The 23,909-nt window shown below is 40.5% G+C and overlaps 1 protein-coding gene across 4 annotated transcripts in view; it reads left to right on the plus strand.

Moving 5' to 3' along the window:
* LOC111151235 (MCF.2 cell line derived transforming sequence-like 2) overlaps nt 1–23,909 on the plus strand; it is a 282,214-nt gene that overhangs the window by 158,251 nt on the left and 100,054 nt on the right. For all 4 annotated transcript variants that reach the window (XM_022509077.1, XM_022509067.1, XM_022509087.1 and 1 more), the window contains 3 exons: nt 1,609–1,800; nt 9,037–9,214; nt 14,169–14,248. In XM_022509077.1, coding sequence (XP_022364785.1) covers nt 1,609–1,800; nt 9,037–9,214; nt 14,169–14,248 — 450 coding nt within the window. The remainder of the gene's footprint in view (nt 1–1,608; nt 1,801–9,036; nt 9,215–14,168; nt 14,249–23,909) is intronic.

Raw genomic sequence — 23,909 nt, forward strand, 5'->3', positions numbered from 1 at the left:
GAGGGCTCACAGAGAAGGGGCATAGCCCCTGGTGCCCTTCAGTGGTGATCTCTGGGGCAGTTGCCTGGTCAGCAGGGGCAGTGGCTTCTGGAGCCTTCCCTGTCAGCTGTTTGTAGGCAGCACGTAACCCATGGTCATGAGTCAGCATGCTCCGTTCCCATAGCTGTTTCTCTCTGACGGCTGGGGGCACACACCCAGGCTATTTCTGTCATCCTGATGCCAAAGGGATTGTAATGTCAATGAAATACAACTGTTCCAGAAGCAAGTGCCTCAGAAGGGCCTGGTCCACAACCTGCTCTGTGTGCTGAACTCCGCAGGATCAGCTGCTGTTTTCCTCACTCCATTTCCGCTCCAGAGATAATAGCCTAGTGCTGATATATATGTTTGGGTGTGTGTGTGTGTGTGTGTGTGTGTGTGTGTGTGTGTGTGTCTGGGAGAGGAGGTATCCACTGTGACTGCAGAAGAACACAACTTAATGTTTTCTACAGATCTAGGCATGTTGTTTCAAGAGAAATATATAAAAGCATACATATGTCATGCATATAGAGCATATATCTAAAATCATAGAGTGTATATATCAAAACATGATTTACATTATTTTGAAAATCCAAAAATGTACAAAGGAGGATGGAAGAAGTTACTAGGAATACCTACCTGTGCCATTTCCTGCCTCATCACCACATAGGGATAATCAATAATTTTTAAATACCTTTACTACGCTTTATTATTCTAAAAGTAGTCCACATTCAGTGTAAGTAATTTAAAGGAAAAAATAAAGACAGATAGAAGTTGCCTATAATTTTCCCACTTAAAGCTAACTACTTTGGAGTGCTCCCTTTTGCTCTTTCCTCCCTGTATAGTTATTTTTGTGTGGCTCTTCAGGTCACATGATAAATGGAAATGCAGCCATACTTGCGCTGGCAGCTTCTTTCCACATACATATTCAGGCAGCACAAGGACCCCTGTCTTTCTTTTTGAGTCTTTTAAAAATTGAATTTTTAGAATTCGTCACCTATCTGATTTCCTCCCAGCAATCTGGAAAGTTTGAGTATTGCTGTCCTGAGTTACAAAGCTTTGCATGCTTTGATGCTTCCCTGGGACAGACAAATGCCAGTAAATGCAAATGTGAGCAGCGGAAGGTAGTGTTTTTGTTAAGAGGGACATTTCCTCCCCTGGGAAGACATGTAGGGGCCAGGTCGAATGCCTCATTGGTCATCCTATGCCCTTATAACTAGTTAGGATGCAAGATGAGTAGCTTAGAAGGCAAACCCGAAAAGTCATTGGTTGCATTTCTAATGGTTAGACCAAATTTAGGAATACCTAACTCTTTTCTTTTGGTGATGTAGCAATCACTGTCCGTAGAAAAGAGGAGAATGTTTATACAAGTCTTTTTACTGACTGAATGACTCTTCTGAGAAATGGACAGATGTAAAATTAGTTTGGGTTTGTCCACCTTACAGCTGTGTTAACAGTGGTTAGACCTATGAACTTTATGCTGTCCCACAACAATTTTCCATTGTCTCAGGATCCTTTTGTACCACAGACAAGCTCAGGTGTTCTGAGCTGTGGGCAGGCTGACTGCATGGGGCACTGTGTTTCTTTTGAAAGGTCAGCCAGTGGTGTGAAGCAGGAATCTACCTTTTGGCTTCCCAAGCTGTAGACAAGTGCCAATCACGAGAGGGGGTTGACGTTGCCTTGAACGACATTGAAGCATTCCTGAGTACAGCGAAGGAGTACCAGTTGCCCAGCCACATGGAGTTTTACAACCAGTTTGAGTTGATACTCACCATTGACGTCAAGGTAATGTGTCTGGGTTATTTTAATCTTGTGGTTAGAAAGGAAGCACTGGGGGGCCTTTTGCCTGTTGCTTAAGAAAGTCTGGTTCATCGTCATTAGCCATCAGGGAAATTCAAATCAAAACCACATTGAGATACCACCTTACACCAGTTAGAATGGCCAAAATCAACAAGACAAGAAACAACAAATTTTGGAGAGGATGTGGAGAAAGGGGAGCTGTCTTACACTGTTGGTGGAAATGTTAGTTGGTGTATCCACTTTGGAAAACAGTTTGGAGATTCCTCAAAAAATTAAAAATAGAGCTACCTTGTGACCTGGCAATTGCACTCCTGGGTATTTACCCCAAAGATACAGATGTAGTGATCCGAAGGGGCATATGTGCCCCAATGTTCATAGCAGCAATGTCCACAATAGCTGAACTGTGGAAAGAGTCGAGATGCCCTTTAACAGAGGAATGGATAAGGAAGATGTGGTCTGTATATACAATGGAATATTATGCCTCCTTCAGAAAGGATGAATGCCCAACTTTTGCATTAACATGGATGGATTGGAGGAGAGTATGGTGAGTGAAATAAGTCAAGCAGAGAAAATCATTTATCATATGGTTTCATTTACTTGTGGAACATAAGGAATAATATGGAAGACATTAGGAGAAGGAAAGGGAAAGTAAAGGGGGGGAAGTCGGAGGGGGAGATAAATCATGAGAGACTGTGGACTCCAAGAAACAAACTAAGGGTTTTAGAGGGGAGAGGGTAGGAGGATGGGTGAGCCCAGTGATGGGTATTAAGGAGGGCATGTATTGCATGGAGCACTGAGTGTTATATGTAAACGATGAATCTTGGAACACTACATCAAAAACTAATGATGTATTGTATGGTGACTAACATAATATAATAAAATTAAAGAAAAAAAAAAGTCCAGGTAGGATGTACTGAGCAGGCTTACCAGTTCCTGAATCTCAGGTAGCATCCTAGACTCTGTGCTTCCTGGAAATCTGACCCTTCATGGTCTGACCCAAATATCACCTTCAGTCATTCATTTCTCTCCAGATACTCATGAGCATCTCTGATGTATCATGCACTGTGCTGAGGACATAGCAATGAGAAGAAATAGACATGGTTCCGTCCCTGATGCAACTTAGTGGGAGAGACTGACGTTAATAAAATGTCAAACACAGGGCACCTGGGTGGCTCAGTCGGTTAAGTGGCTGACTTCAGCTCAGGTCATGATCCCAGGGTCCTGGGATCGAGCCCCACATCAGGCTCCCTGCTCATCAGAGAGCCTGCTTTTCCCTCTCCCTGCAGCTCTGCCTACTTGCGCTCCCTTTCTGTCAAATAAAAAAGAATCTTTAAAGACAAAAACAAAACCACTCAGTTTTTTTTTTTTTTTAAGATTTTATTTATTTATTTGTCAGAGAGAGAGGAGCGAGAGCGAGCACAGACAGACAGAGAGGCAGGCAGAGGCAGAGGGAGAAGCAGGCTCCCTGCCAAGCAAGGAGCCCGATGTGGGACTCGATCCCAGGATGCTGGGATCATGACCTGAACTGAAGGCAGCTGCCCAACCAACGGAGCCACCCAGGTGTCCCAAAACCACTCAGTTTTAAAATAAATAAATGTCAAACACAAAACACAAGAATGTGTTACAAGCTGAGATAAGTGCTCTGGAGGAGAGATTTAGGATCCTGCTGGACATGTGATAAAAGAACTTGACCTTGACTGGGGATCCCTAGAGCCAAGGCCTGGAGACTGAGTAGAGATAATGGGGGAGCCTTTCCAGACCAGAAGTAACAGCATGTACAGAGGACACAGGGCTGGAGGGAAACTGGCACAAATGCAGAAACCAAAGGCCAGGGTGGCTGGAGTACAAGAGCAAAGGAAGGGTGTTTGGGGGTGAGGCAAGAGAGGGGCAGATGAGGCAAGGCTTTGTGGGCCATATTAAGTTCATATTAAGCCACTGAAGGGTTTAAGCAGGTGAAAACTTGATTGGGTTTGCATTTTAAGACAAGCTCTCTTTTATGAAGTCAGCAGAGTTATGGAGAGCACACCTTCCTCTGAGATTCACATCACCTTGTATGTATCTCTCCCATAGGGTCGTATTTATTTCTTTTGAGTCACCGATCTCTTTTGAGTCACAGAATCTGATTCACATACTTTCAGGGTTCTATATACTCAAGGGTATTTAAGGAAGTTTGAGGTAGGCACTTTTTACCAAGATATGGGCAGAGTTTAGGGAACGCAGTAGGGATGGTGAAGGTCCCTGGGGTTACCAAGAAATAAGAAGCAGTTACCAGCCATCAGCATAAAGGGCAAAGGAGACCCCAGGAAGCACTGTAGCTGTGACTGTGAGAGGCGCTGGTAAGGGCTGTGGCCTTGGGCAGATGTGGCTACAGCTGCTGTTCCGGCCAACTTCAGCAAACTGCCTGGCCATACCACCTACCAGGAAATGAGTAAACTTAATCAACCATCTCTAGAAAATAAGCAGAAACATGGAGGAAGGAGAGGATTATAAGAGAAATATTTTTTAAAATCCTATATGTCAAGTGGATCAAAATATCCCCCAAGCCCATCTTTTCTTCTTTTAGTTTGGAATAAAATTTTAGGTTATAAGACTTAAAGATCCTGTTGTGTCAGAGAAAGTTGTGTCCACTGAGAAGTAAAGACTTTGTTGTCAAAACGGTACTCTATACATATAGAAATATTCCTAAATATATGTACGTGTAGATATGGTACAGACACATGTATCTTTTTACTTTGACAATTGAGATAGCCTACAATCAATGAGACCCCTAGTGTCAATGAGCCCACCTAGGCCTGAGATCTTTGTTTCTAATACCATTCTTCAGTAGAAGACTCCTGAGCTCCTTGGAGAAATGGCTGATTCTAGGGCTGGGGCGGGGAATATACAAGATGATCCTAGAGCATCTTGTAGTGCCAGAAGGAACTACTAAAAACAAAACAACAAACCACAGTGATGGGACATAGGCGGGAACTGAAAAGAACTCCCCACGGCCAATGTTAGAATAATTTGAGCAATAAAACTAATAAAGTAGTATTGGATTCCAACCCAAAGTATAAAATACATATCCATGAACCCATTCTGATATAAATAAATGGTGAAATAAATAAATAAATGGGGCAGAAGAAACTAATCTCGCATGCAGAAGAATTCTAAATTATTTGTGTAGATACTTTGCCCTCAAGGCAGTAGAGTATAATTTCCCAACCCTTAAATGTGGGCTATGTATAGTGACTTCCTTTCGAAGAATACAGTACAAGGAGGGAGAAACAAAAACTGAGTTTATGGTAAAGTTACTTTATATACACGACCTCAACTAGGTGACCAAGGTCAACATCAAAACAGTGTTATCATGCAGATTTGAGGTACCCTTGATGTAATATGATGAACATGCCACTTTACTTCCATGGTCTTACCCCAAAACCCATAACTCCAGTCTAATCATGAGAAAAACATCAGATAAATTCCAACTGAGGGACATGCTACCTCAGTATCTGACCAATACTCCTCAAGATAGTCAAGGTCATCAAAAACCAGAAAAAGCTGAGAAACTGCCACAGCCAAGAGGAATCTAAGAAGTCGTGACAACTACATGTAATATAGTATCCTGGATGGGACCCTGGAGGAAAAAGTACATTAGGTAAAATTGAAGAAATCTAACTAAAGTGTGGACTTTATTGAATAATAATAATAATTTATTTTAATAATAAAAGTAACATCAATACTATTTTATTAATTGTAAGAAATATACCATACTAATGTAAACTGTTAAGATAGTGGAAACTGGATGGTCTATATGGGAACTCTGTACTATTTTGTATTTTTTTTCTGTAATTCTAAAACTGTTTGAAAAGATAAAATTTATTTCTAAAACAGTGGTAGTCTACGTGTAAACAATTGAATCTGTTACAATTAAGGCATAGTGATTACGAAAACTGCATCTACAATTAAAAGATTATGCTTGTAGCAGCCCCCCCCACTCATCCCCCCGCCCCGCCGTCTGAGGCTCTTAAGGTGCTTTTCTACAATACATTGCTACTCCACCACCTTCTTTGTGCTGTTTTGATTTTCCTCCGTTGTTCACTTTCACCACGCAGTCTAAAAAATGAAACAATCGCAGTAACAAATAGCAAAATTCAATTCTTTAAACGTTCACTTCATTCACCTATAATGAAGGTGGTGGCAGTTTAGTGGAAGACAAGCACATGCCCAGTTAAGTGCCCATTGGTCCAAGAACATAGGGAGTGAAAGGGACAGTGGAGCACATAGGGGATGCAAAGGTCAGCTCAGCCTAGGGAAGTCAGGGTGTTCATAGGAGAAGATGCCTAAATTTGGTCTTGAAGGTTGGGTAGGAGTTTTCAAGGGACACAAAGCAGAGGGAGGGAACCTCAGCAGATGGAACAGGAGATGCAAAAGCAGAGAGACTGGAAACAAGAATGTTCCTGTAAATGCCACAGCTGGAAGCTGGAGTGAGGGGCGGGGACTCATGGAAGTTGGACTGGAGGGAAATCAGTGTAGCTAATGAAGGGTCCAGTGTTTCATGAGGAGTCTGGACTTTATCCTAGCAGGTCATTTAAACAAGGAAGTTATATGATTAGATTTATTTCTGGGAAAGAGAATTCTGATTATGGTATGGAGAATGGATTTGCAAATAAAAAGAAGAAAGAGGAAAGGAGGGGATGCAGTTGTTAATCTTGTCCCAATCCTCTCCCTCATCTGAGGGAGACCACCTCGCCATTTCCAGGGTTCATTCTGGGACCTTAAGGGAGAGATACAAAAGGGCAAAGGTGATTCAAATCCTGTTAAATACAAATGGTGGGCCAGGGGGCTCCAGCATGTGGCACTGATCTCACATCAGGGCTGTGCACCATATACCACTAATTCGACAGTCATTCTTTCAGTCAGATTTCTTGATATTTGTGTAGCAGTTAACACCCGTGACTCAGTGTTCTAGCTTATCACTGGGCTAGCCACCAAGTCTTATCACCATCACCCCAGAAACACAAACTGACATTGCTTAATCCTAACATAGGAGATTTGGTTTCTTTTTGGGATCTGGACTTATAGCTGTATTGTCAGAACCTCTAGTCCACTGTACAGCTGAGCTTCCTGAGGCCAGAGGCACATTCCTTAAAGAGACCTTTTTTTTTTCTTAAAAAAAAAAATTTTTTTTTGCCACCTTAGCATTTTTAAAATTAACATATAATGTATTATTTGCCCCAGGCGTACAGGTCTGTGAATCATCAGGCTTACACTTTTCACAGCATTCACCATAGCACATACCGTCCCCAATGCCAAAAACCCAGCCACCCTATCCTTAGCCCCCAACCTCCCAGCAGCCCTCAGTTTGTTTTGTGAGACTAAGAGTCTCTTATGGTTTGTTTCCCTCATGATCCCATCTTGCTTCATTTTTTCCCTCTTTACTCCCACCACCCCCTGCCCTGTCTCTCAAATTCCTCCTATCAGACCTTTTAAACATAAGCCCCACCTTAATCTAGATTAGGGGTTGCAAACTACAGCCTGTGCCTGAAAACTTCTTGCCACCTACTTTTACAAAGTTTTATCAGAACACAACCACACTCATTCATTTATGTAGTGTATGTTGTCTGTGACTGCTTTAATGCTACAAAAAGGTCAGTAGTTGTAACAGAAACCAGATGGTCTGCAAATTCTGAAATATTTACTCTTTGGTCCTTTACAGAAAGATTTTGCTAACCCCTAATCCAGACCAACACTGTTCAGTAGAAATATAATGCCAGCTGTATATGTGACTTAAGATTTCTTAAGGTTTGGTCTGGAAAAATTTAAAAAAGTGAAAAAAAAAACCAAACCCACGTGATGTCAGTTTTAATGATGTTTTATTTAACCAAAATCCAAAATACTGTTTCAATATATAATCAATATCAGAAGTTACTAATGAGATATTTTACATTCTTTTTTCATTCTAAGTCCTCAAAATCCAGTGTGTGTTTTACACTGATGGCACAGCTCAGTTCAGAACAGCTGCATTTTGGGGGCTCGGTAGCCTCATGTGGCTAGTGGTTGCTGTGTCAGACCATCCAGGTCTGTACTCAGACTCTACAAGGACTGAGACCAGTACTAGATGTTGGAGGAGGGATCAGCCTTGGTGGGACCCTCAGGCTGAAGGGAAATGGTTGTTCCGTAGCTGACTCGGTAGTCCTCCCTCAGGGCTCTGGGCTCTTGGCTCTTTCCAGAAGATGGCCAGCAGAAAAAAAGACACATTTACTTTACTAGTTGTGAAAGGTGGCAACCTCCCTGAGTATGTGCTAAACCTGTACTTTCGGAATGAGGCATCCTCAGAGCACCCTGCATGGATTGTGATGGTTGAGCTCTTCTGATTTGGGGTCCTTTCCTTGGTGGCTAAAATCATCCAGGAGGCAGATGTTAGATGTGAGATGTCTGACATCCGTCTGAGTTGGCATGACGAAGAAAAGACTACCCACTGCCTTTGACCCGCCAGAGATAGATGGATGTCATTTTGGAAGCAAGGCCAGAAAAAATGTATTCAGGTGAATTTAGGCCTTGGTGAAGCTCGAAGACTTCCGGGCCTTGTTTCTTATTCTCTTGAACCTTTGCTTTAGAACATACAGTCAGTTACGGGAATGTCAGTGAGTTTCATCTTTCCCTTGGTATTTTTTCAGTTTACTTCTTTATTACTCAGGTATAGAGAAGGGGTCCCACAGAATAAAACTTAAATGTTTCTCTTTTGAGTATTTGGGGTTCCCTTGATCCTGCCTCAGTATGTAGCCAGCTGTTTCCCCCCAGAACACATAAACTCTTTTCTGAGCCAGGGGCCTTTATTCAGGGTACACACCTCTTCCTTTGAAACCCTCCTGTTCTATAAAGTGGCCCAATATCCTTTATTCATGGTCTGTGGCATGCTCTTCTATTAATGGACATGGCTTTGTGAACATTTATCTGCTCCATTTATATTTACTGAGCACTACTCTGTGCTAGGCAGTGTCCTAGGCAGGGAGATACAGTAGTGAAAAGGATATGATCTTTGTCCATCAGATGAGAGATGCAGACTTGCAGAATCAGAATTCTGGTGCAGGCTGAGCTGTTCCACGACTTGTGTGTGGATGGAAGGGTCACCTGAAGGAAGTGAGTTTGGGGGAGGGGGAAGAAGGGAGAAAGGGAAATCTTCATGTCATCAGGCTGAGTACAGAGAGACCTGGTCATGATTTGCTTTTGTTCCTGCAGGCCAGAGCCCAGGAAGTCCTGCAGAAGCTGAGCGACGTACAGGAAATACTTCACAAGAGGCAAATGAGTCTGATGAAACTGGCAGCCAGACAGACTCGCCCAGTGCAACCCGTGGCCCCCCACCCTGAGTCGTCCCCAAAATGGGTGTCGCCGAAAACCAGCCAGCCCTGCATCTTGGGTAGGTTATTTGGGGAGAGGAAGCTTTGTGCCCTTATGTTTCATCAGTACTCATGAGGGTTGAAATTGTGCTTGTTTAAGATGCATAATGGTTGTTGTTTTGACAAATATTATTTAAAATAAACTACAGTGTGGAATCGTACAGGCATTGAAGACTTTAGAGAGAGAAAACAGAATGCCTGTGTACAAGGAGACACTCACAGTCTAGAATAGGAATAATATAAATGTGCAAATAACATCAGCATGAGATAGACTCCATTAAAGACCTTTAAAATCCTCACAAGATTCTATTATCAGACCAGTGGTAAAGTTGGTTCTTTGTAAAGATAAAAACAATAGATAAGTCCTTACACCAGTCCTGCTTGGTCTTGATTATGAAAGCTTAATAGTCAGTCTTGAGAAAGGTAGTGTAAGTCTTCCAGCTTTGTTCTTTTTCAAGATTACTTTGGCTTTTTAGGTCCTTTTCATTTCCATATAAATTTCAGAATCACGTTCAAGTTTCTGCTGAGATTCTGCTTGAGGTTGCACTGATTTATAGATCAATTTGGGGAGAACTATTGTCATACCAGGATTGAGTCTTACAATTCATAAATGTTATAACTCTCCATTTATTTAGGCGTTGTATAATTTCATTTGGCAGTATGGAAGTTTTTTGGTTTTGGTCTTGGTTTGCTCTTTTTTAAAAGTTTTTATTTAAGTACCAGTTAGTCAACATACAGTGTAATATCAGTTTCAGGTGTGCAATATAGTGATTCAACACTTCCATATGTCACCCCGTGCTCATCACAAGTGCACACCTTAAGCCCTGTCACCAGTTTAACCTGTGCCCTGCCTACCTCCCCTCTGGTAACCGTCAATTTGTTCTCTATAGTTGAGTCTGTTTCTTGGTTTCCCTCTCTCTCTCTTTTTTCCCCCTTTCTTCATTTGTTTTGTTTCCTAAATTTTACATACAAATGAAATCATATGGTATTTGGCAGTATAATAGGTTTGAGTGTTAAGGTCTTAGGCATTTCATGTTTGTTTGTTTGTTTAACTGTATAGTAAATGGAATTTACCATATTTAACTACCAATAGGGATATATATCTGTATAAAATATAATCAGGCCATCTGTCAATAGGGACATTTTACTTCTTCTGTTTCAATATGCTTTTTCCTCCCTCACCTTTTTATAATGGCTGAGACATCTGATAAAATGTTGAATAGAAGTGGTGAGAGCAGACATCCGTGCCTTTTCGCCATATTAAGACAAAGAGTTCCTTTTTTTACCTTAAAGTATGATGTTAACAGTAAGTTTTTCACAGAGGCCTTTTATCAGATTGAGGAAGTTCCTTTCTCTTCCTAGTTTGATCAGAGTTTTCATCATAAATCACTGTTGACTTTTTCAGATGCTCTTTTTGGTGCATCTATTGAAATGATTATATAATTTTTCTCTTTTATTTGTTAAAATGGTGGATTACAATGATTTATTTTCAAATGTTAAAACAATTGTACATTCCTGGGATAAACTACTCTTGGATACCTTATATATGTTATTTGTTACTCTGTTATTTGAAACTCTGTTATTAAGAATATACATGTCCATAATTGTTATGTCTCCCAGATATTCTGGCCCTCTTCCAATTAGGAAACATCTCTCCTTCCCTCCTGATCTTTAGTAGTACTCCTTGTCCTGATGTCTATTTTGTCTGATATTAACACAGCATGCCAGCTTTCTTATGTTTGGTGTTTGGATAATATATTTTTTCCATTTTTGTATTTCTTTGTTTTCAAAGTGTATCTCTTGTAAGCAGCATATAATTGGGTCTTGACTTTTTTTTTTTTTTTTAAAGATTTTATTTGAGAGAGAGAGGACACACAAAAGAGTGCGCAGGTGGAGATGGGGAGAGGGAGAAGCAGGCTCCCCACTGAGAAGCGAGCCCCTTGCAGGGCTCAGGGCCCAATCCTAGGACCCTGAGATCATGACCCAAGTAGAAAGCAGATACTTAACTGAGCCACCCAAGCACCCCAATTGGATCTTGACTTTTTAACATATTCTGTTTCTGATTGGAGTATTTAGTCCATTTACATACAATACAATTATTGATATAGTTAGATTTAGAGTAATAATTTCATTATTTGTTTATTTTCTCATTTTTTCCCTCTGTTCCTCCTTTTCTGCCTTCTTTTGGGTTAGCAATTTTTTTCTTTTTTAGTGTTCTCTTTTAATTCTTTTATTGGCTTTTTACCATACCTGTTTGCATTGTTTTTCTCAGATATATGTTTATGTATAGTCTTATATTTTATATTTCATCTTTTACATCTACTCTCTTTTTCAATCATTTCCAGTGTTCTTTTTATTCCTTATAATAGATCTGAATTACCACTATGTCATTCTTCTCAGGCTGAAGAATTTCCTATGCATTTCTTGTGTAAATCAGATGACAATGAATTCTTTTGGCTTTTATTTATCTGTAAATTATGGGGTCTTGGTAATTCTCCATTTTGTTTGGTTTACAGTCCCCTATCTCCCATCACATATTGCAATTTTTAGAAGCGAGCCTTGATAACAGTGTAGTGCATTTTTTCTTGAATTTTTGTGCGCACACACACACACAAATGCACACCACTACGCACACTCAATGCACTTATGCACACATCCTACTGACAAATACAAATAGATTTTCACACACATAGAGACATCTTTTTGGATGGCTAGAGATAGGACTTGGTTTTCCTTAATTTTCATTTAGGGCTCATTCCCAAAACTAAATTATGTTCACTTCTATGATGTTTCCACTGTCATTGTTTTAAGGGATATATGTTTGTTACAAGTAAATAAAGCAGGAATGATAGCTTGTTTCTCATTTCTTTTTTTTTTTTTTTTTTACAAGATCTTATAATGGACAATGACCCTTCTAGCATAAGCAGATCTTTGTCACGTCTGAACAAGTATCATTGACTTTGGCCAGACATCTTGCTCATTTTACAGAACAATTCTGCACTTTTGTTTTGGATACTAACCACTGAGTATGGATTCAGGCAAGTCACTAACAGGATTTTCAAACACATTTATCCAGTTCCTTAGTAACGGAGTCTGTCTCAAGAGAAACCATTATACTTCACAGTGTAAGGAACGTGAGGGAGCTGGAATCTTGGCTCTGACTCTTGTTTGCTTGGGTACAACATTTAACCTCTCTAAAGTTTATAAGGAATGCAAAAAAATTCTTTTGTGGTTATAATAATAGCTAAAATATACTATTTACCATGATCTAAACACTTTGCACACATTAACTCATTAAGCCATTATAACAAGCCTGTACTGTAGGCTTTCTCGTTATTCCACACTTCACAGATGAAGCAGCTAAGGCACAGAGATTACTCCGAGAATATGTGTCTTTTACATGGAGGAGCAAGACTTGAATGCTGGCCATGTGGCTGCTCGCCCCAGCCTTGAACTTCATTACTGCACTTAGAGTGGGCAGGGTGGTGCTTCTCAGTCGTGGGTGTTGCCAGCTATAATGTATGCACTCCTAGCATCTAGTTATTATGCCTGGAATTGCTCAGTTTACACGGATGCCCAAAGGATTGTTGATTGTTATGAAGTAGCTTCAGGGATCATATAACCAGGGGCAGCAAACAGGACACTTCACTACAGATTTCAATAATATCTATGAAAAAGTCCATAGAAAGCCCAAGCAGATTCCAGTTGACTCAGAGAACCTGAGGGTTGGGAGGAATTTCTGCAGGCCACTGTTCACCACAGATAAGAATCAGGGTGCTATGTTGGGGGCATTAGGTGGATGGCATTTTGGCCATGGGACCTAGGTCGTTCTTAGGTCGTTCACAGGTATGCTATGAATTTTCCAAGGGAACTGTATTCACAAGGGTGTTGACAGTGACAAGAACTCAAAGTACCACTTACTTTTTAGCCTTGCAGCCATCATCCCCAGTGCAGCCCTCTGGTAATGCTAGGTTAGAAAGTCTCAAGGTCTAACCAGGGCTTTTCCTCCCCAAATCCCATTCTTACTGCCAAATGGCCTTGGAGGCCTGAAGAAAAGATATCTCCCAGGTGTCCCAAGAGCTCTGTGGAAAGGAGGGGAAAATGACAGAGTGACAGAGAGAGCAAGAGCAAGAGAGCCCAGTTCCATACTGACTAAGCTAACTCATTCTTCGCATAGTTGTCTCATCCACTAATAAATGTGGTTCCATCCGTTTGGGAATCCAACTGTTAAATTAGCAACAGTTTCTGGCTGGGGCAGGCATAGACATCCTCTTATATAATCATAGTATGATTATGTGAGTGTGGGTTGGGGTGGTTGCGTGTGTGTGTGTGTGTGTGTGTGTGTACAGACAGGGAGAGAGAACACTTTATTAAAGAAGATTGTAAGGAAATAGTTATGTGTAAGTGGTAAGATTTTAGTATTTTTTAAAATTGTCTATGGTAAGCACAAATTAGCTACTTGTATAATAAAAAGGATATATTCAATAAATGTGGTCTCTAGAATTGATCTGGTCTTCTAATCCAAGAGCAACATCAACTGCATTTCATACAGTACAAAGATAAATGCTAAAGCAGCGGTGCATAAAAGAATCCATGAAGTCTGAATGTCAAGGGAGACTTCCTGAAGAAAGTGACCTTTTCACCGAGACTTGAAAATGGGAATGATGGAAATTTTCTCATTTTTACCACATTATGTTTACTGATTTGTTGTAGTTTAATGTTTCATGTGGTGTTGTGTGTGATTTTTATCTCTTCGGATCAAATGTTAAATGCCTGGGGTCAAAGGCTATTTCTTTTCTGCGTCTCTCTTTCACCTCCAATTTCATCTCACACCTTGGAAATCATCACAGTAGCTCAATTAAGCTTTGTTTTTCAGTTGGCCCAACCCAGTCCAGCTGCTCATCTGAGCCAGGCTACACGCTCTGGGGTATTTTTAAGCTGAGTTGCCAATAATGGCACATTTTCTTTCTCTAGCTCCTCTTCAGAGGACATCTGAGGAAACTTATACAAGGACATTGGAAAAGGAAGATGACAAGACTAAATTTGAAGTCAAGGTAAGATCACCTTTTCTTTTATGACTTGAGATTTCTGACATACGTGAATATTGCTGCCATAATTACCAATAAATGAAATTCCCCTATCCCATACCTATCACACCTCCAGGTGATGTGGCCATAACGGCATGTAGCACAGACTCGTGCTTTTAAGAGCTGAGGTTGGTAGGACTTCTTCATTTTCTTTCTTCTTAATTGCAACTAGAAAAACTGGTCATGGATGTAATTGTTGGTAGATACTATGTTATTAAGAAAAAAGTCATTTTGTGCATTCCTATACTCTGACTCATATTTAAAACTGCTAGGACAGTGTGTGGTTTATGTGCAAAAAACCATGGCTGAATTGCATACAGCCACACACACTCGCATGCATGCACCACTGGTGAACTCTGAATAAACTCTGTAGATTGTGTGAACATCATTTTCTTGCTTTTAGTACTATACTCTAGTTGTGTAAGATATTAATATTAGAGGAAGTGGGGGAAGAGTACATGAGACTTCCTTGTATGTTTCTTTGCGGCCTTACGGGAATCCATAATTATTTCAAAATCAAAGTTAAAAAAAAGAAAGCATAAACTTTGGAATCAGGCACACCTGCCTGGAAGCCACAGAAGCCACTTTAAGCCTCCGTTTCTCATCTGTAAAAATGGGGATAACAATAGCTATTACCTGAAACTAATTTTGAGCAGCAAATGGAAATTTGAAAAGTGCCAAGCACCGTATAATTGTAAAGTAACATTATATTTAAATGCCCAAATAAAAAAATGTGTTGCCGTAAAAGCAACCCTAGAAGGGGTTCTTTTCCTCCTGCCTCCCTAAAAGGTGAGTATCTGACTGACAGAATGTTCTGAAGGCAGACGCCAGTGGACCCTGGATTACACGCACTTTAGCAACAGTTTGGACTCTGCTTCTGTGCCTCGTGGTCTGAATAGAGGACCCCACAGGTATTCCACTGCCCATGATGGAGTCAGGCAGAAAGGGGGTCTCCGACTTTTCTTCCTTGAGACATAAACAAGGTGGGAAGTGGAGTTCCCAGCAGACTTTTCTTAACAAGCTGCAATCTTCTGTCTGTTTAGGCAGAAGAGAACATTGCTGTAGTGTTTCAGAATCCCCTGCGGTGGGAGAAATTGCTTTACCATGTCTTCCAGAGTTAGGTAACACTCTGCAGTTTCACAGCTGTGATCAGCCATTTTAAAGAGTAACGAGCAGTTTTTTGAAATGGGCAAATGTAATGAAGCTTTGTCAGACTTGACATCCATGAAGTTTGCGGAATTATTGCACGACATAAAAAGGGCTTAACCGTGATTACCTTCAAAACTGAGCACCACCCTACCATCTCTGTACGCTGGGCTTCCGAGAATCTCATCTCTGAAGGTGAGAGCTAGGTCAAGTGCACCAAAGCTCAGGTCCAGCCCCTGAACTTACATGCTGTTGCTATTAACCCACAGTGTGATTTGAACTTACCTCCCTGCTCTGTGATTTTCCTTGCCTCATCTTTAAACAACGTATTTATGGCCTACACAATTTACAAAGATGCCAGAGGGGTTGTGTGTACGTGGAGGTTCTCATACAAAAGAATCCAAAATTGAGTGAGTTATTTCAGTAAGTGTGAACAATAAATATGAGTGCTGTTGTTTTATTTGTTGAAAAAAAAAAAAAGGAAAATATAGTCAGTAAGTGTAAGGCACCTTTTCTCAGGGAAGACCTTAGGGTGTTTAAGATGAAAGGTTTCCATAAGCTACATTTATTATTTACTTTGATTTTATATATTGGTAAAAATAGACAATGCAGGAACTAGGACAGGGGAAGAACCAGAGGCCTATAGAGTTGGAAAATGTTAGGTAGAATCCAAGAAGCTCTGGCCACTAGAATTTTTGGTTTCTTCCCTTTGCCCGTGCTGCTTATTTAATTCAGATTCTAAGCCCATCCTTCTAGGATGCTGGCTGCCTCATAGTTAGGCAGATCACCAATAGCATAGATATTGGTAAGCCAATGCAAGCCCATGTTACAATTGTCCTGGGCTTTTGTTGTTTTTTTTTTCCTTATCGTTACCTCACTTGAGTATTTAATGAAGGGCTTTTCCTACAACAACGTTATGTTAACAGTCAAGGCAGTGGAGGAAGCAGAGTAGGAATTGTCTGCCAGACTTCCTCAATTTGGCAAACAGAGGCTGGTCAGACTTCTACTTCTAAAAGACAAGGCTATGAGAAGTGTGAGCAGAATCCATATAGTCATGAATGACCATGAGTAGGAAGGAAGAGGGTTTATGAATTAATCCCCAAATCCTAGACTTAAAAATCAATTCAGGACCAATAAATTCCATCAGCATTTGACAAGGTAGGTAGTATAACCAGGGAAATCATCATTCCAAAATATGTAAGAAAACTGGTTAAAAAAAAAAGAGTAGGTTAGAAAAAAGGTTTCGATTTATGTCTGTGTGACTCATGGTTTATTGAAAGGAGGGGCAAGGAGGTTGGCTAACATCAAGAACAATCATTCTTGCTTGTGTTTTGTGGCCACTGTCCAGGACAGAGAACCAAAATGCATAACCTATGACTCTGGGGACAATCAGACATCCTTGACCTTTGACATAGAATGTAAAGACAAAATGAAAGCACAACGCAGATCATAACACTGTGGTAAATGCCACGCCTTGCTTTTCTTGGGTAAATGCTCACAGACCAAAATAAATAAATAAATAAATAAATAAATAAATAAATAAACCAAAGCCACTCGTGATTGCCCCTAGACTCACTGATAGTCACTACATACAACAAAATCATGCAACCAAATCAAGCTATGATTTTATCGTCATCAGAGAACTCATTTCCAAAAAAGGCATTCTGTCTTCTCAGGTGGGGTACTCCTGGCTTTTCTTGTCGGAAGGGATGCACACTCAACCTGACAAATGGGCTGCGGCTCTGGGGCCGTCTGGCAGCTGTGCACCCCTGCGCTAGACTCCCCGACGAGGTCTGGGAAAGCCCAGCCGTGGGGATTTGCGGTGGTTGCTGGCAGTAGTGATGTGGCTGATTCGGGTCCTTTACATCACCAGCTGGAAGCTGGAACCTGGAAGCATGACTCACAAGGGCTGCTTTTCCAGGCTGTTCGCATCACAGCTTCTTCAGAGCTGGAAAGAGGCCAGACGCTGATGAAAATTCCTTTTTCATGAATGTGAACCCTCAGGATAAAGGCCGAGCTACTGGCTGTGAGCACCAACAAACTGTTGCTGGGCACCCGTTAGTGTGGCTTAGCATAGCAGAGGCCTTTTTAGGCTGGCAAGCAAACAGCCTCCTCCATAAAAATTAAAAAAAACAAACAAACCCAATTCTGTAAGTTAGAGAATGAGAAGGTGAGGGAGAGACTGCTAACACTGGCGAGGCCCAGACATTGTGCTGCATGCTGTATGTACCTGATTTCATCCCAAATCCTCAATACCTTGAGGAAGAAGATGAGGAAGCTGATGTTTCCCTTGTTTTATCCGTGATGCTGTTGAGACCCTGAGAAGTTAAGTGAGCTTCCCTAAGGGTCACACAACTAGTAAATGGTGGAACTGGGATTTGAAACTCGTAGTTTATTTAATCTAACAGTTTACTTATCTATCTAACTTAATCTATTTACCTATAACCTATTAGTTACTTAATCTAGCTACCAGTTTACTTAATCTCTCATATTCTAAATTCCTCTTCTGCAAAATGGGGATAAAGCCACCCCACAGGTGACTGATTAAATGAGAACTACATGACTTCAATAATAATGATAATGTTAACAAATCAAAATAAAAATATTTAAAACATGAGAAATATGTGGGGAGCACCTAGCATGATGCCTCACATACAGCGGGTTCTTTGTAATTTTAGTTTCCCATTTAATCCCATGTTTACAGATAAAATGTTCTGTGTAAAAGATGAACAGTGGCTGAAGGGAGGTCAGGTCCGGGTCTTAAATTGAATAACTTCTCCTGATCTTGAATATGTACTGTTTTGCCAAATGATAGCAGATCAGGTCCAAATTCAGTTCCTTGCTTTCTCACTCCTTTGAGTCCCCAGAGCTTTCATTTACCTCTGATTCTCAACAGGAGAACTATATAAACTGTAAGCACATTTCAGGGTTCACCCTCTGTGATGCTTGAAGTCTGGTCATTGAGAGAATCCACAAAGTCTTTGAGGCAGCCCCCAACTAAGCTTTCTGAGGAATTTCTAGAATGGAGATTATCAGGGTTTCCTATGGATTGTAGCCCTGAGCATCTTATTAATAATGCAGATTCTCAAGATCTACCCTCAGATTGTGATTCAGGAGGGCTAGAGTATGGTCCAGGAATCTGAATTTTTAACTTTCAAATTCAATATTTTTAATTTGGTAACTAGAATACAGGTGGTATAAGGATTGCATTTTGGGCCACACTTGCCTAGAGGCTGTATTCATATGTCATAAAGACTCGGGATGAAGAGAGCTCATTAAGGTAGATATAGATCTCTTAGGCTAATACAGTCCAGAACTAAGTGAAGTAAGTGTGTGATTACATTAATCTATGAGAATGTACTTTCATTGAGGGAGCTATATGACAAAGGACAGAATAACAGTTAAGACCACTGTTGACTAAAATATTTCATTGGTCCAATCTGGGTATCGTATTCTGCTCCATTTACTATATATTAAAACAATTGCTATGGGTCATATGGAAACAATTCTAACATGGGGCCTGAACTCAGGAAACTTACAAGTTTCATGAGGGAAACTATATATTTCAAATAATTTATAATGTAGAGGAGAATGACATACCTTTGCTAAAAGGAATATAACATGTTAGAAGGCAGAAGAAGGAACAGTTCATAACAACAATATTGGGGATATTTTTATAAAGGAGATAGCATTTGAACTTAGCTTTGAAAAATAAATACAACTTTGAAAGTTGGATAAGACAGAGAAAGGCAGTCAAGATGGGGAAGGATATAAAGTATCAAAAATCTGAAGGGGTACAGGCTATTCTGGGAATGGTTCGAGAAAGCCAGAGAGGTAGACCAGAACAGGTTGCTGAAGGCTTTGGTTAGAAGTTGTTGCCAGGAAGGACACCTATGTATTAGAAAGATGACTCTGGTATGGCAATGAAGAGTAGACTAGAAGAAGGCAGGTAGATGGACCAGCTGCCAGCAGGTGTCACGATCTAGGTGTAACTCCAGTGTTAAGAGCCTCCTAATGACAGAAAAAGGGAGATGGGCAGAGCTTATACCAGTTAATCCAGATATCCTCCCCAGTGCCTCGAACACACTAGACTGTCTCAGAAAGTGTGATGAATGAGGAGTAGATCAAGGCAGAGAAGAAAGGGGACCGATTTAATAGAGAGGGAGAGAAGATATTGAAGATACCTTGAGGTTTCCATCATGGATTTCTAATTGGATGAATTTGTTTGCTAATATAGAGCACTCAGAAAAAAAAAAAAAGTAGAAAGTGAGGACTTAAAAAGTTGAGTCCAACATGTGTAGGGTTTCGTACGTCTGTAACAGCAACCCACACCTTCTCTACCTATGAGCTGTAGCTTTCTCCTCCAACACACATACCAAAGAGAATAAGCCAGCTGACCTTGAGGTTATGTGGAAATTACTTGTGAAATAGGTTAGGGATCAAAGATTGGTTTTAAAAAATACCTTTCAAACTTGTGATTTTATTTACGAGTTAAGATTTACAGACACACAAAAATAATGTTACATTGACAGTTATACATTGAGAATTAAAACCACATGAAATCAAATAGCTTGAGAGAATTCCAAATATATAGGAAACTTCAATGTCCTTGGCCACATTTCTTGGTTTGGGAGTGGGAGAAAGGTATCTTGCAACATGTTTCTCAATTTCTGATACTTTAAACAGAACTACAGCATTGTAAATCATTGTCAAAACAATATTGCATTTTTTTAAAAGACACTTTTCTCATAAACAAAATATTATAAACATTGTTTTCGAGTGTTAGTCCAGTCTTTAAAAACCAATTTAACCAGTAAGATCATTGAACTAATTACTAATGGCTGGGAAATTCAAGATCTTAAATAAAAGAGGCCCTGGAAAATTTTTTAAAAAGGAAAAGTTTACATTTGGGACCCATTCCCCTATCTGTCTCTGTTCATTTCCCATTCCCACAAAGCCTCAGGACTGCTCATGCCTGTCTTCTCAAGCTTGCCTTTCTCCTCCAAAAGGCTCTAATATGTGCTAAAACCTTCCTCTCCTCTCCCCTCCCTCTTGGAAGTGCCTACACAATACAGCTGATCTGGTCTAGAGGTAGGAGAATATCTGAATGAGCTAATTCATAGCAGTGCATGAATGATGAGTGACTGACAGCTCCTTAACCCTTCTGGAAATACTTGTCATTAAAAAGAAAAAAAAAAAAAAAAAAGAAAGAAAGACTGCCCTATTATCCAAAGGCAGTGGCTTCTTCTGGCAGTGGCAATGAAGAATAAGAAAAGATGTGCTGGGAAGGGCTGGTGAGATGGTGTGTAAACAGGACAGACTAGCCAGCTAGCAATCTGTTCCCATGGTAGAGTCTCTAAGTGGTCCTGTTTTTCAAAAGTTCTTCCTATTCTCCACATCAGAACTCCCTGGATCTCAAAAAAAGAGAAAACAAAAACAAAAAAATGACAAAGAAAAGGTTCCCCCCCCCTCGAAGTTCTAGCAATGGAAAGGAAAAGGCAGAGCCATCCCTTCCCAGGGCTGATGCTTTTCACTCTGGGACTGTCTCTGAGACCACCTTGGACTGGACTGAGGCTGGAGGTTGAATGGCCTTTGGAGAGTTTTCTTTTTCCTTTTTCCCCCATTATCCTCCCTACACCCCACCATTGTGTAATTTTTCAGTAATTCTTACTTGTCCTACCTCTTCACCTCTGGTTTTCAAGATTAATTTATAATTTTGTAAAATGCTTAACTATAAATACTTGCAATGGTCACTCTTTATATGGAAATGAAGAGGATGGTTCAGCCTTTATCTACCTTACTTTTTCTCACAATAAGGTCTAGTAGCTTCTTTTTAAAAGAAATGTGATAAAACAATAAATGATACTTTCACCTTGATTTACCAGGTACCATCACTTTAAAAGAGTTGGAACTGAAATTGCTTTCCAAGCATCCCTAAAATCATAAAGTATAATAATTTAACTGTAGGGAAAATCTAATTTGATTCAGTTCAAATGTTGCTCTCTCTCCTTTGGGGACAAAAAAAAAAAAACAACAACAACAAAAAAAAAACCACCAAAAACCTTAATAATCAATTGAAAATCAGTTATTGACACTTTCTTTTTTAAAAGATTTGTTCATTTATTTATTTTAGTGCATGTGCATGCATGAAAGAGGTGGCAGGGACAGGGGGTGCAGAGGGAGAGAATCTAAAGCAGACTATATGCTGAATGCAGAGTCCAACCAGGGCTCAATCTCACCACCCATGAGATCATGACCTGAGCCCAAGCCAGGAGTTGGAAACTTGAGTGACTGAGGCATCCAGGTGCCCCCAGCTACTGATACTTTTTTTTTTTTAAAGATATTTATTTATTTATTTGACAGAGATCACAAGTAAGCAGAGAGGTAGGCAGAGAGAGAGAGAGAGAGAGAGAGAGAGAGAGAGAGAAGCAGGCTCCCTGCTGAGCAGAGAGCCCGATGTGGGACTTGATCCCAGGACCCTGAGATTATGACCTGAGCCGAAGGCAGTGGCTTAACCCACTGAGCCACCCAGGCACCCTGATACTTTTTAAAAAGTAGGTATTTTTAAAAAGTTGATTGATACTTTTAAAAAGATATTCTCAAAAGAAGAAAAAAAAGATATTCTCCAGAGAGAGAGAGAGAGAGCATGCACACAGTGGAGCAGAGGCAGGGGCAGAGGGAGAGGGAGAGAAAATCTCAAGCAGACTCCCCACTGAGCATGTAGCCCAATGCGGGGCTTGATCTCATGACCCTGAGATCATGACCTGAGCTGAAACCAAGAGTTGGTCACTCAACTGACTAAGCCACCCCAGCGACCCTGAAATAAAATTTTTAAACAAAATTCCTTTCAAGCCAGGAAATTAGCCTGTTCTCTCAATTTTGAAACACAACCTTCTTCAAAATATGGGGGAAACAAAACACTTAGGTTACATGTTTGTTGAGAAGACGTAACGAAAACAGTTAGGTTACGTGTTTGTTGCTAGAGGACCTGTATGTCGGTTGATGTCATTTCGAAACTCAGGAGAGACTGGGGTAGAGATGGGGGTATGGGGAGTGATGTTGGGCCTAGAGTAGTTGACAGCTGCTTGCCTTCATAGCCACCCCTTTTTCTTGAGAATAAAATAAACATAAATGGGGAGGGGCTTTTCCACCTGATTAGTCCTCCAGTAAGGTGATTTTTGGATCAATTCCCTTTTAAATCACCAGCTGGCTGAGAAAATGCACTCTTTGAGATACCCTAGGGGCAACTCTAAGTCAGGGTTGACTGAAGGGAAACAGGATATGATTCCACAGGAACTTGTTGCTCTGCTTTAAAAAGGCATCATTTTAGGGGCCCTAGGTGGCTCAGTTGGTTAAGTACCCAACTCTTGGTTTTGGCTCAGGTCATGATCTCAAGGTCGTGGGATCAAATCCCACAGCAGGCTCTATGCTCAGGATGGAGTCCACTTGTCCCGCTCCTGCCCCCTCTACCCCTCCCCCTACACACTCGCGCTCTTTCTCTCTCTCTCTCCCTCAAACAGATAAATAAAATCTTTGAAAAAATCAAAAAGCATTATTCTATAATTCACGAGACTCCTAAGGAATCTCTAACAAAAAGCATAGCAGCAATTGGTTGGTTGGTCTGTGGTCAATTTTCTTGGTTCATTATTCAAAATAAAAGGAGCAGAAGACCCAATATTTGAAAAAAGCAAGCATTTATTTAAATATGGTCTTCCTTCTAGACCTTTGAGGAAGCTTAATTTAAAGTTTTCCCCCAAAGTAATGTGGCTATATTTCAGCTTTCGTCTCAAAATCAGAAGCAATAGTATCTGTGTTGGTATTTGATATTATAAGCAGAGGGGTGTTTCATCACCAATTCACACATCTCCCTCATTTTATACAGAAGAAAATTGATGCCCAGGGAGCCTATGTGACTTGGCCAACACTTCCCAGCTAGTGAGAAATACGGGGTCTCTATTACACAGGAGCAGGTAGGAACTGCCCAGCAATTACTGCAGGTCAGTGTCCCTGGGTGCTTTACAGACATTACCCATTTTAATCCCCACAAAGATATTAAAGGGCCAACCTAAAATACCATTTGTCAAGGCTTCTTTGTACCAAGTACTTGAATTCCTTACCTCAAATCACCACAACACCCCTCTGATACAGATACAGTAAGTCCTCTTTTACAGAGAGACCTAAGGTGCAAAGAAGTCTTGCCCAAGGTCACTTTTAAATAAAAAGTAAGCCAGAGATTCCCACCCAGATGTACCTTTCACATGAAGAATCTGTGTTCTTTTCACTCTCTAAGAGATTTTCAAAGTTCAGGTGGCAATGGTGACCGTGAACTCAATTTAGTGGGTTCACAAGCATTGAAAGATAAAGAAGAGCAGAATGCAACAAGGATGGCCTAATTTAAAAATAGAGTATGTCATATCAGCTATACGTATGTCTGGTGTGTGTGTGTGTGTGTGTGTGTGTGTGTTTACAACACAACCAAGCA

This window comes from Enhydra lutris, unplaced genomic scaffold (genome assembly GCF_002288905.1).
Source record: "Enhydra lutris kenyoni isolate GAN:26980312 unplaced genomic scaffold, ASM228890v2 scaffoldscaffold2, whole genome shotgun sequence".
Lineage (NCBI taxonomy): Eukaryota > Metazoa > Chordata > Mammalia > Carnivora > Mustelidae > Enhydra > Enhydra lutris.